This window comes from Rhipicephalus sanguineus, chromosome 11, assembly GCF_013339695.2.
Source record: "Rhipicephalus sanguineus isolate Rsan-2018 chromosome 11, BIME_Rsan_1.4, whole genome shotgun sequence".
Classification (NCBI taxonomy): domain Eukaryota; kingdom Metazoa; phylum Arthropoda; class Arachnida; order Ixodida; family Ixodidae; genus Rhipicephalus; species Rhipicephalus sanguineus.
Genome location: NC_051186.1, coordinates 141545818 through 141558867, shown reverse-complemented (window position 1 = coordinate 141558867; position 13050 = coordinate 141545818). Strand labels below are relative to the sequence as shown.

The following is a 13050-nucleotide window of genomic DNA, read 5'->3' as shown; positions in this document are numbered from 1 at the left end:
CATTCTTGGACCATTAATTATTGTAGGGTAGCATTCCACATAAGCTTTTTTAGCTCTTTTTGTAAATTTTTCAGGGGAGATGTGGTCTGGTTGATAACTGCCTTCCTTTCTGCTCAAATAATTTGAGTAAATAATAATTTGTGTAAATAATAAACAACATACCTCACAGTGTCCCACATCAACTCATACTGTATTTCTAGTGCCGTGCTTCCAACTTTCTGCCAAGGCATACCTGCAGCTTTTCCAGGCGGCTTCTCTTGGCCTCAAGCGTGTCGCAGAGCAGCAATCCCTGCAGCTCAGCATCCTTCTCCGACATCCACTGCTGCAACTTCTCCACCTGGACGTGGTGTTCTTCCCAACGACTCAGCAGTTGTTCCAGGGACTCGCGTGCCCGAGTCACCATGTCACCCACCACCTGCATCAGAGATGAACCGAGTCATTTCTAGCACAAACGTTTAACACATAAGAAAAGCAAAAGCTGTTAATAATGTATGGGAGAGAGAGAGAAAGATAAAGGAAAGAGAGGCAGGTTCAATTTCAATTTCAATTTATTTCCATAAGAATGGAGGTTAACCAGAGAAAGTCTCCAGTTTGCTAACCCATACTTGGGAAGGAAAAAGGGGGTGCAAAAGAATGAAAGAGAAGAATAATACTTTCTAAAGAGAAGAAACTGCTTTCTAATAAGCAGTTTGGTTTCAGGCCCGGTTACTCAACTGAACTTGCCATGATATCCCTAACTGACGAAATTAAATCTGCTATTGACAGCGGTTGTGTTGTTGGAGGTGTTTTTCTTGACCTTTCAAAAGCATTTGATTCTATTTCACACGTCATTTTATTTCAGAAACTAGAGTCAATTGGTGTATCTGGCGTCCCACTAGAACTAATTCGTAGCTATCTGTGTGATCGAGAACAGTTGGTATATGTGTCCGGTACCTTTTCCAACCCTAAATTCATCAACATCGGTGTTCCGCAGGGTTCAATTTTGGGCCCGCTTTTATTTTTAATCTACATCAACGATCTTCCTCATTGTCTAGCACATTCGTCCTGCATACTCTATGCGGACGATACCACTATAATAACTGCAGATAAAGAGGTTGACTCGATGTTGTTTAAACTAAACACCGACCTGAAAAATATCGTTAAATGGTTCAATAAGAATAAATTAAATATAAACGCTAAAAAGTCAAACTTTGTTGTATTTTCGTCACCTAATCGAATTATACCTAGGAACCTCTCTGTCTACGTAAGCGATACTCAAATTCACTCTACCTCTAGTACAATGTTTCTCGGGGTTGAACTTGATGAACATTTAAAATTTAATTCACATGTATTACAGCTTACGCGGAAAGCCGCATATGCCATTCGAATCTTGCTAAAAGTTCGCCCTTTCTTTCGTTTTGAAATATTGTTGTCACTTTACTATGCTTTCTTTCACAGCAACATAATCTATTGCATTTCATCATGGGGAAACACGTATGCCACTCATTTATCAGCCATCCAACATCTTCAAAACCAAGCATTGAGGATAATAACGTTCAGTTGCCCGAGCCCCTGCCCCACACCGTGCCCTGCCCCACTTTATTTTCAACATCCTCCGAGGGGGACGGGACGAAAGTGACATAGGTCGTTTCGTTTCTGACAGCATGCACAACGTGGTCCGGTTCAAGACGAACGAAACGAGCGAGCTCTGTCCATTGCATCTCGCCCGGAATACAGTGCTCTCACTCGAAGGAATGTCCTCTTCTTCCACCATTCCCGCGTCTCCAACATGAATCTACGCTGAAGCCTGGTCCGGGCGATAGCGCGCTGATGTGGCATGGAAACGATGTGCGCGTTTCCATCTCCGCCGTTTCCATCCCGGCACGGCACTGGTGGTGTCCACATTCAGGTTCTCCTGCCCACGTTTTACGGCAGCGTAATGGCGTTGCGTCCTCCACGAAGAGCCTGGACACCTGCGGCGATCTTTGTTTCTGCGGCACGAACTGTGCGACATCCCGAATTCGGAGACGGATGCCGGCATGAACGCATTTCCTTCCGATAGGCTCATCACATCAGTGGCGAGTTTCTGCGCCTGGCTCTCCTTCTGCTGCCTGGGAACAAGCCGGTTGATGTGCTTGCGCACTCGGCTCGCGCGATGACGAGTTCGCTTCGGCAACGTCCGCAGGGCACTGCACTTCACTTCCGGGGGCAGACGCAGCGCTTTCACTTCCTTTTCTAGACGAACATCCCCTTGTTTGGTCAGAACCTAATTCAGTTCCTCGAAGATGAGTGGAACACATTCCTGACGTCCAGGCTGTGCATCCAACGACGAAGACGCCACAGGAACGCAGTAGGACTGCTAGCTTCCCCGCAAGGAGATCGAAGGAGCCATCGTTGCTGGTGGGAAGGCGGTTGGAAGGTTCTTCATTTGCATGCTTCCCGAGTTGGTCGCTGACAGAATCCTGTTCACCTTCGGCCTTGACCTTCACGGCACTGCTTCCACTATTTGGTTGATTTACCACTAGGCTGCCTCGACATTAGTCATCGGTGATCTTCTCGTTGTTCTACAATGCACTTCAAAATGCTGCCAAAATGTTCAACTTCTTCGGACACGTCTGTCCAGTAGTCTAATAGCTGTGCTGGATCAACAGAGTCAAGTGATTGTTCAAGAACTTCATCTTTCACGCACGTCGTCGCCGCTTCACCACCGCCAAAAGAGACCTCGATTATTGGATCCTGGTTCGATTGCTCAATGTTTCTGCACGGCATCACCACCGATTCGGTGTTATTCGCTTCCACTTTGATCGAAATGCTCTGACCTGTTTCTGGACTCGCAGCCAATCCGCTTTCGTGGTTGGAATCTGAGTAATCGAAACTTGTCATGCCTTCGGAGATGCTGCCACAGTCGTCGGCGATATTAAACAAACCCAGCTCGGTTGGTAGTTTCCGCTGTCACGTCTGGCGTAAGCAAAAGGGGGATAGCACGTGTCACGCAGGAGAACAGGACTGTTCGCGTTCGGACAGGAAATACTGCCCATCAGCGATTGCATACAGGACCTCATGGTATTCTGCAGAATCCTCGAGTTCCTTGTCAAGTTGCCTCATCTTCAATAACGTCGAGGATCTTCCTGTCCAACTGGCGGAGCTCAGCTTCTTTGCTCTTCAAAAACTTGACGTGCTTCATGACACGGCGCGCTTCGGCATCAGGATTCTGCAGCAGTTCTGTCAGGAGCGTAATAATCCGAGAGACGCTGACCCTGAGAGTTCCACGCACTTTCCGAAGACTCTCGGTCGAAGTCATCGTCGCACAGGAATGACCACTCCTGGGTTTCACGGCACCAAATGTAAATAACGAGGACCCGTGGTCATAGACGTCTTTACTGTGCAAGGGCTAGCTCCGAATCCCCTTCGTTTTCTTCCCTCCTTTTGTCTCTCGCCTTTGCCCGAGCCCCTGCCCCACACCGTGCTCTGAACCACTTCTTTATTTTCAACAGACCGGACGGCCACCGGAAGCTGCTGCCACACTGACCCCTTAAGTGCAGCATCAACGTAATTCCTGTGACTTACTGATTGAAAAACGTATCCGTGCTTCTTTGAAAGAAATGTTTTCCCTGACTTTGAGTGATATGATGTCTTTTCTCGCGTTTCCATGAAGGGCAGGCCCGGGAGTAGGAAGGGTGCCCTTCATCACAGTTGATAGTGGCGTGAGTTGCTACATTCATCTGCGGTGTGATCATGAGAGCTGCATTTAGCACACGTAAGCCGCCCACGGCACCTTCGAGATCCGTGGCCATACCTCTGTCACTTAAAGCAGCGGCGGGGATTGGGTATGTAAGGTCTGACGTGCATTCGTATGTAGTCTGTTTCTGTGTGCTCTGGTAACGTACCTTCCCGATTATTGCAGAAGCTTCTGATAAAATTATGCGCAGAATGTCAACATTAGAGTTTTATCTGAAACTAACATGGCCACCAGCGATAACATTGGAATCTTCGATGCCAAATGTATAAATGCCGACGCACTGCACCGCTTAGCAGATTTACTGACGACGGAAGACCGTGCTTGCCGCTATCAGTGTAAACCGTGTATCGGTTGCACTCTAACTTTTCATTTCCTGGCACAAGTTCACACTAACATAAAGTTTCGCCTTGAACATGCCGACTGCTGCCTTCTTCAACGTCACAACCACGTGACATCTAGTGGAGGTGCTGTTCATTCATGTTCCAGACGGCCACGAAAACCAGGAAAGCAAGCCCACACCATGAATAAGAAGACATCGAAGCCTTCCTGCAGCAATGAGCTAGCCGCGGGCTGCAAGATTTGCAAGCGGAGTAAGGACCCCAACCCAATAAGACAGCAACGGCAATGAAGACAACTACCACAATGACGACCGTGGTGTCTCCGGCTACAGTCATGATGCAGCAGCATAGGCTGGTAAACTCACTCATCAGTCGACTCACTCAGATCGAGCCGTGAGTCTGAGTGCGTCCGGATGAGTAATATTTCAGTGAGTAAGTCCGAGTGAGTCCTGGTTGAGGAAAATTTTAGCGAGTCTGAGTCCCAGTGAGTCTGGTTGCGGAAACTTTTGGTAAGTCTGAGTACGAGTCAACCCTAAGCGCAAAATACATTTCTTGTGTGAGTCTGAGTGAGCTCCACATATTTTTCCAACCTATGCCCAGGAGTAACCTACCTTCCGCGGACCATCCTTTGAAGACCCGGAAAGCTGGCTGGAAACATACGACCACATAGCAGCCATGTCACTAATCCCGTTAATGGGGATGGCAATCGCCGGGCGGTTTCCAAGGGCGGACGTATCAAAACGACCCACGAAAGCGCGGACAGTTTAGAGATGGTCCTTTTAGTGCGCCAGCGAACGCCGGTTGTGGTCCAAAGACCGAGTCAGAGCCGAGAGTCGATAACACAACGAAATATATTGTCAGTTAAGGAAGTACAAACATCACAAACACATGCACACTCAGCTGCTACCAGTTACAACTTCACAATCTAACACAGATGGTGTTAACGCAACGGGAACTAGACGAACAGATCACGCGCTACAAGTGCAATCTCATGCATTACAACTATTCAAGAACAGTTAAAGTCCTGAATATTCAACGGCGTATCCAGTCCACAATTCTGGACGGTACTTGAATGCTTCTCTTCTAGGAAACACTCACGCCACACTCCAGAGCTGTCCGTCGTTGCTCCTTTCGTCGTCGTAACTTGTCACAGCTCACACGGCGTCATCATCCGATTCTTCCAGATCAACGATCGACTGACCGCACAACATCATAAACACGTCTTCTTTGACGGAGCCACACTGAGCTTAACTTCACCATCTCCAGAACGACTGACTCACTCCGTCGTCGGAGCACGCTTTTATCCCTTCTCCCCCGGGTTCCAGAAGCGTCGGGAGGATTCTTCGGCGTGCAGTACAGACAAGGCTAGGGAAAGTTCGAGATTTCTCTCGCCGGTTCTACTCACGGCGGCGTTGCTTCATGCTTTCCCTCTAGAAGATTCCAGGCTTTACCGGGCGTTTGGTCTGATTGTCTGCGTCTGGCTCGAGTGGGTGAGGGGGAGTGCCGCGCCGGCGTCTTTTAATACTTGTTTTTTTTTTCGTTGTTCGCGCTTCTTTGGCGAGCGGCCGGCGCCGTGCTATCTTGCTGAAGTTTGAGAGCAGCCGCGCGCACGCGCTTTATTCACGCGCCTCATTTATGACACTGTCCCCCACTTCAGGAACATTATCACATATTCAAACAACACAAATGAGCGCGCACATACACAACCAAAAATGTCCCACATACAGATCCATAACTCAGTCCATCACACAATGCGCGTCACATCATAATAGAAGTAACAATACAATTCACAGGGCATCTCGATGTCACGTTATATGAAAGATAAACACAAGTACATAAATACAACACACCAACATACATTTCAGTATAAACAATGCAAATGCACAAAGCTCTGCATTTACAATGCTTATACAATTACACTAATAGCATTGTACACATAATGTTACGCTAACGACACTTGGCTCGCTAGCCATACAGACTTGACGCAGGGTGTAATAATACAACACATTCAAACTCAAAACACTTGAAACAACACCCTATCCTGTCATCATCGTGTTGCGCTTGCGCCCCTTCTTTTGGTGCTCGCTCGCTCTCTTTTGTTTCTCTTCCTCTTCTTGGGAGTCGTTTCAAGCGACGGTGTCGGAGGATGCGTCTCTTGCCGCCGTCGACACATTCGACACTGGCAAGGCGTCGTCGCATTCGTTCGAACGTTCTCGGTGCTGCTTCGTCAACTTCTGCGCGTCGTGCGTTTTGCCTGGACGACCACCCTTGTCATCCTTTCAGTCACAGATGATGGTGGCCGCTCAGTTGCAATATCACCTGGCTCGGCGCGTTTTCACTACGGTACAGTGACCGTTGGTGCCCCCCTTACTGACATTCTGTGACACCTCGCCCTCAACTTTAGCTCGGGCGACATCTTTCACAGGCTTATCTTCCTCTGGTTCTTCTTTTCGCGGCTCCCGAAACTGACGAGGGCTCCATCTCGCTTCTTCTCCCAAACGTTCAGGATCGTATGGCCCTCGAGCTCCGTCGATGTTTCCCACGATTAGGTCGAACAGAGGGTTATCCATGCACAGGGCAGTAACTCTCCCGTCGAAGTAAGGGGTCTCAACCTCAATCTTGGCTTCAGGAAGCATTCGAATCGAACTATCAAGCAGGCAAACCAGGTTGGTATTGCCGGTGAACTCACTGTCTCGGACCAATTCTTTCCTACGATAACAGTGGTGCATCCACTATCTCTTAGTACCATGACTTCCTTTCCAGCAACTTACCCCTTAAGTGTTGGCATTCCTTTCATTGTGCCTATTGGCCGTATTGGCATCCACAACACCACGAAGTGTGAACCTTCTTCCCGCTCTTCAGCTCAATCAATCATCATTGATCCGCTTCTTTTGGCGGGCTCCCCTGTCCCCCCTCCCCAGTGTAGAGTAGCAGGCCAGAGCAAACTATAGCTCAGGCGACCTCTCTGCCTTCTGTAAATAAATCTCTCTCTCTCCTCTCTCTTTTTGGCGGGCATGCACACAAGCCGCTTGGTGGGCTTTACTCGCATCGTTTCGACATGCGTCTACACTGGGACGTGAAAAGTTGGTCCGACAACTGTTAGCATCGACCCACTCGGTTACACAAAAAGCATCGCAGAACATTCTCCTATGCATGCTTCTTTTCTCAGGTGCCGATTTCTTCGAATCATCGGGACTCTCCTTTTACACTTGGCCAAATTCATGCCACCTTGCGCTTCCAAGAATTGATCGGCCAGTCCAAGCATGTCCTCAGCGATTTGGCTCTCCTCTCTTTCAGATATAGCGACAGGCTCGGGTGGCAATTGGTGAGAAATTGCGCTCTGGTGAGAAGCCCTCTAAGCACACCGTACTCCTGTGCCGTCTCTGAAAGTTCGATCCACCTGCCAAAATAGATGGCCGAGTTGTGCGGCATACTGCGCTGCCATCTCGCCATCAGCTGGCTTTCCAGTACGGAACCAGTCTCGGCAGCCTTCCACGGTGAGTCTAAATCGCTTCAGCAAAGCAGCTTTCACTTTCGTGTAATTTAGCTGCATCGGTAGGCGTCAGCCTACCGTACACACTGAACGCGTCGCCACTCAAACAAGTACTCAAAGCGGTAGACCATTGTTGCTCTGGCCAGTTTTGGCTTCTAGCAATCGTCTCAAACCTGTGCGAGTACGCATCAAGTTCATCCTTCCTTTCATCAATGACACATGCAGTTTACTTGGGTTCAACAGAAGCTATGATGTTCCCTTTCACCGCTCTCGACTCTAGCCTGGGACGGGAGTTTCTATGCGCTGCTGCAAACGGAGTTGTTAGAGTTCTAACTCATGCTGCCGTTGCCTTTCTCTTTCAGCTATCTCAGCTTGCATCTGTCTCTCTTGCGCCTTTCTTTCTTCCTTCAACTGTCGCTCCTTCACCTCTCGGTCTTCTTTCTCCCTCTCAGCTGCTATCCTCTCTCTCTCCAGCTCTGCTTCTCTCTCTTTGTTGGCCCTCTAAAGTGCCAACCTTTCTCTTTCCAGCTCTTGTTTCAACTGTTTCCCTCTTTCTTCTTTCGCTCTTTCAGCCGCCAACCTCTCTCTTTCAAGCTCTGCAGCTTTTTCTTCCTTAGCCTTCTCTCTTTCTTCTTTTTCCTTTTGGCTGACCCACTTTCGTAGTTCGGCCCCAGACAGACCCATCTTCTCACCAAGGGCAACTAATTTATCAAGATCCATGATGCCCATCAACCAAAACCTAGCCGCGTGCACAGAATCTCGCCTATAACTTCGAATTCCAAAACACTCTTTGCACACAGGTTAGCGAGAACGCGGTGCAACACTAAAAAATCGTTCACAAGCACTATCAACGTCTCAAGGCTCTTTCTCCCTACTTTGGACACACTTTGCACCAAAAAGGTCCTGTGGCGGACGCCAGAATAATTGTCACTGATCCCGTTATTAGAGGATTTTAGTCTGTCCGGCACACCGCTATAGGCGAAACGTTTTGCGTGTACCGGAATAACGGGTGTGAACTGCGCATGCGCATGCCCGGTAAATATGGCCGCGTAGCCGAAAGCAAATGCCGTCCACCTCGAATCTATCAAGTGGCCTTCGCGCGCTCTGTCGCTCGTTATCTCCGAACTGTTGCTTTTATTTGCTTTAGGTTCACGTCCTTAAGCTTTTCGACAGCAAGGTATTCGTGTCGATCCGGCACCGTTTTCGAGAGTCATACTCAAATAATCAATGATGTAGGCTTAGCGAGTGACAATCCCGGAATCTCGGAGGTCACACATTATGTGTTTGTTGTTGTTTTTATCCTCCATAGCTGGCGCAACTTGACGTGGCGGCAGCTACGGCACGCGCTATCCGGTAATGCGGTACGCCTTCGCTTCACCGGAATACCGGATAGACTAAAATCCTCTAATGGGGATGGCAATCGCCGGGCGGATTTCAAGGGCGGACGTATCAGCCCCCCGAAACGCACCACGAAAGTGCGGACAATTTAGAGTTGGTCCTTTAAGTGCGCCAGCGAACAACAGTTGTGGTCCAAAGACCGAGTCAGAGCCGAGAGTCGATAACACAACGAGATATATTCTCAGTAAAGGTAGTACAAACATCACAAACACATGCATACTTGGCTGGTACCAGTTACAACTTCACAATCTAACACAGATGGTGTTAACACAACGGGAACTAAACGAACAGATCGCGAGCTACACATGCAATCTCATGCATTACAACTATTCAAGAACAGTCAAAGTCCTGAATATTCAACGGCGTATCCAGTCCACAATTCTTGGACGGTACTTGAATGCTTCTCTTCTAGGAAACACTCACGCCAACTTCAGCGCTGTCTGTCGTTGCTCCTTCCGTCGTCGTAACTTGTCACTGCTCACACGGCGTCATCATCCGATTCTTCCAGATCAACGATCGACTGACCGCACATCATCATAAACACGTCTTCTTTGACGGAGCCACACTCAACGTAACTTCACCATCTCCGGACCGACTGACTCACTCCGTCGTCGGAGCACGCTTTTATCCCTTCTCCCCCGGGTTCCAGAAGTGTCGGGAGGGTTCTTCGGCGTGCAGTACAGCCAAGGCTAGGGAAAGTTCGAGATTTCTCTTGCAGGTTCTACTTGCGGCGGCGTCGCTCGGCGTTGCTTCATGCTTTCCCTCTAGATGACTCCAGGCTTTACCAGGCGTTTGGTCTGGTTGTCTGCGTCTGGCTCGAGTGGGTGAGGGGGAGTGCCGGCCCGGCGTCTTGCAATACTTTTTTTTTCGTTGTTCGCGCTTCTTTGGCGAGCGGTTGGCGCCGTGCTATCTCGCTGCCATTTAAGAGCGGCCACGCGCGCGCTTTATTGACGCGCTCGTTTGTGACAAGCCTGTAACAACTGAGACCGTGTCACGCCTCTGCGTTACGTCTCCTTCTACCTAGAAGGCCCCGCGACGACCTGGTTAGACAATCGGAAGTCTACATTTCGAACCTGGGATTTCTTCTGAACGGCATTTCTTGAGACCTTTACGAACGTAGTGCGTAAAAAAAGGGCTGTTGCTCTGCTGGAAATGTGGCTCCAGCTCCCAAACGAAAACGTCATGATGTTCACGGAAGAAATGACCTGACTTTTCCGCCACGCCGACGCTGACATGCCTTAGGAGAAGAAAGTTCATTTCATCTTGCGAGGGGTAAAGCAGGAGCTCTTTATAGGACTGATGAGGAACCCACTGAAGACCGTCCAGGAATTCCTCTTGGAGGCAACAGCGATCGAGAAGATGCTTGAAAGGCGCACCCGACAGTACACTTATCGCTTGAAGGTACCATTATTGCAGCTGCTCAAGCCCTCGGCTCCGACGACTTGCGCGAAACTATCCGAGGCTCCGAGCCACGGTGCAAAAGGAGCTGCGGAAGCTCTTTTCCACGGCCTGAGGCGACATCGATTGCTGAAGTAGTGTGCGAGGAAATTAAGTAGTCAGTTCATGCTCCCCAGCCAGCACAGCCGCAAGTTATCAGCTATGATGCTGCAGTCTGTCATCATGTCCCCCCACCTCCCTGCAAGGCACCGCACCGCTGAAGTTCCATCGCGAGACACCGATGCCATCCCGCTGACATGTTGAGCAGTGCTACGCACTAAAATAGACTAACGTTTAGCGTGCCCCTGACCACTGCTACCACTGCGGAGAAGCCGGCCACACGCACTTTCTGCTGCCAGTATCGTGAGATGAGACAGCATGGTTTCGCCATGAACGCGCCGCATCAGCAGCCAGTTGAACAACCTCCCAACATCGCCAGCTACATTAGCAAAGCACTGTGGCAACGACTACGACCATCCTGTTCACCGTCGCCTGGCCGCTACATCTCACTGCATCGCTGGCGGCGCACCAGCCCAAGCAGCGATCTACCAGTCTTTACCGATCTACTAGTCCTTACGCGGAAAACTATTAGATATCAGTTTGCCGCCTAGCCAACAGCGCCTTCATGAGGGGACTTCGCCAAAACAAGACCAGACGACGCAACGTGCAGCATCGGACCAAGTCCATGGAGGTGTGATCCGACGCCACGACCACCTAACGTAAGACGACGAGCCACCGAACTCGACGTGCTTATCGATGGCCACAACGTCACTGCTCTGGTCGACACCGGAGGAGATTACTCTGTCATCAGTGGATACTTCGCCACGTAGTTGAAAAAAAAGTAAAGACCACCTGGGAAGGCCCCGAAATTCGAACAGCTGTAGGTCACCTAGTAACGCTGACTAGAGTCCGCACAACGAGAATCACGACTGATGGCTAGACTTATTCGGCGAGCTTTGTGGTCCTACAGCATTGTTCGAGGAATGTCATTCTAGACATGGATTTCCTAAATCAGCACTGTGTAGTCCTTGACTTCAGATCCCAGTCGATAACGCTTTCCATGGAAATGCCGATAAAGATGATGACGAACACGTTGATGTAGAGCTGTGGACAAGCAAATGGGCCTTGAATGGCGATAAGGACGGTCATGATGAAAGCGTTGAACATGAGGATTAACGTGTTGATGATGGCGATAATGAAAGGTGAAGATGAAAGTGTTGAATCAGAGCCGTTAGCAAGCGGCCACGTGAACGTTTATGATGGTGATATTATTAATGAACGCGTTGAAGTGATGATGAAGGCGTTGATTATGGTTAGTAGTGATAAGGATTAAGGCGTTGAAATGGAGCCGTCGGCAAGCAAAGTTCCCGTCTCCGATGAAGAACGACGATGGACCCAGTGTAAATGGTGTTTCCAGCGTCCACTTATGTGAACACTTCTTTTCTTCTAGAACTAAAGCTAAATTTTGCAGGTTTTCGGTGTATTCTCACTTTCGTACGTATTGTTACTGCACATATGCAAAAAAATATTTACTTGGGAAACTAATTGCTGTCGGATCCAAAGGGTTAACAACTAGCCTAATCTCAAAGGTTGCGCCCATTACAGATGCTTGATCAAGGAATTTTCACAGATTGCCGAGCCACTAACGCACCTGCGAAAGACTGACGTGGAATTCACTTGGAGAAACGACGCAAGTCGAATTTAAGAATTGAAACACCTTCAGAAGTCTCCGATACATACGCATTTCGACGAATACGCTGATACGAAAATCCTCGCCTACACAATCAGCATAGGACTTGGCGTAGGATCCTTGTGCAGAGAACTGACTGACTAGAAAAGGTTATCACTTAAGCTAGCCGTCGCTACCAAATGCGGAAGCCTACTATTCCACAAGAGAAATGGAGTGTCTTGCCGCCATCTGGGCTACGTCAAAGTTTCGTCCCTACTTCTACGGCAAGCCCTTCAAAGTTGTGAGCGACCACCACGCCTTGTGTTGGCTAGATACCTTGAACGACCCTGCAGGCGCCTCGCGCAGGGGGGGTTTGAGACTTCAGGAATTCGAGACTGCCGTCGTTTACAAGTCCAAACGAAAGCACTCTGACGCTGACTGCTCACGCCCCCATCGACCCGCCATCGCAGGACGACCAGGACAACGACTGCTTCTAGGGAACCATAAGTGCCGACGACTTCGCTGAACGACAGCAAGCCGACCCAGAGCTCAGGGGCCTTGTGGAATACCTCGAAGGCAAGACCACCATTGTTCCGAAGGTATTCAAGTGAGGACTGGCATCATTTTAATGCGAAGCATTTCTTAGCGAACTTCTGCGACTTTGACCGTATCTATCGTTATCTATCTATCTATCTATCTATCCTATCTATCTAGCCGCCTACGACTTTGTGCTCTCCTGTCGCTGGTTATCGAATGTGCACCAAAATTGGTATGGCGTAACATGACTATATGACGAACATAAATGACAAGTCATAACATGAAATCATGACACGAAATGTCATCTCCAGCAATGATTTTCCGATGCACGCATACTGGGTCGCTGGCGGCCGTTCGCTAGCTTGATATACACCAAATTGGAATCTTGTGTGCCGTGACCGGCGTGGACGAACATAAATAACACGAGTTCACAGGAAAATCATAAGACACGCAGGTCATT

The 13050-nt window shown here is 49.1% G+C and overlaps 1 protein-coding gene across 1 annotated transcript in view; it reads right to left on the bottom strand.

The window, feature by feature from the left end:
* Positions 1-13050, bottom strand: part of LOC119375462 (muscle-specific protein 300 kDa) — a gene marked incomplete at its 3' end in the record, with an annotated part of 435357 nt that overhangs the window by 16803 nt on the left and 405504 nt on the right. The window contains 1 exon segment of the mRNA XM_049411276.1: positions 233-415. Coding sequence (XP_049267233.1) covers positions 233-403 — 171 coding nt within the window.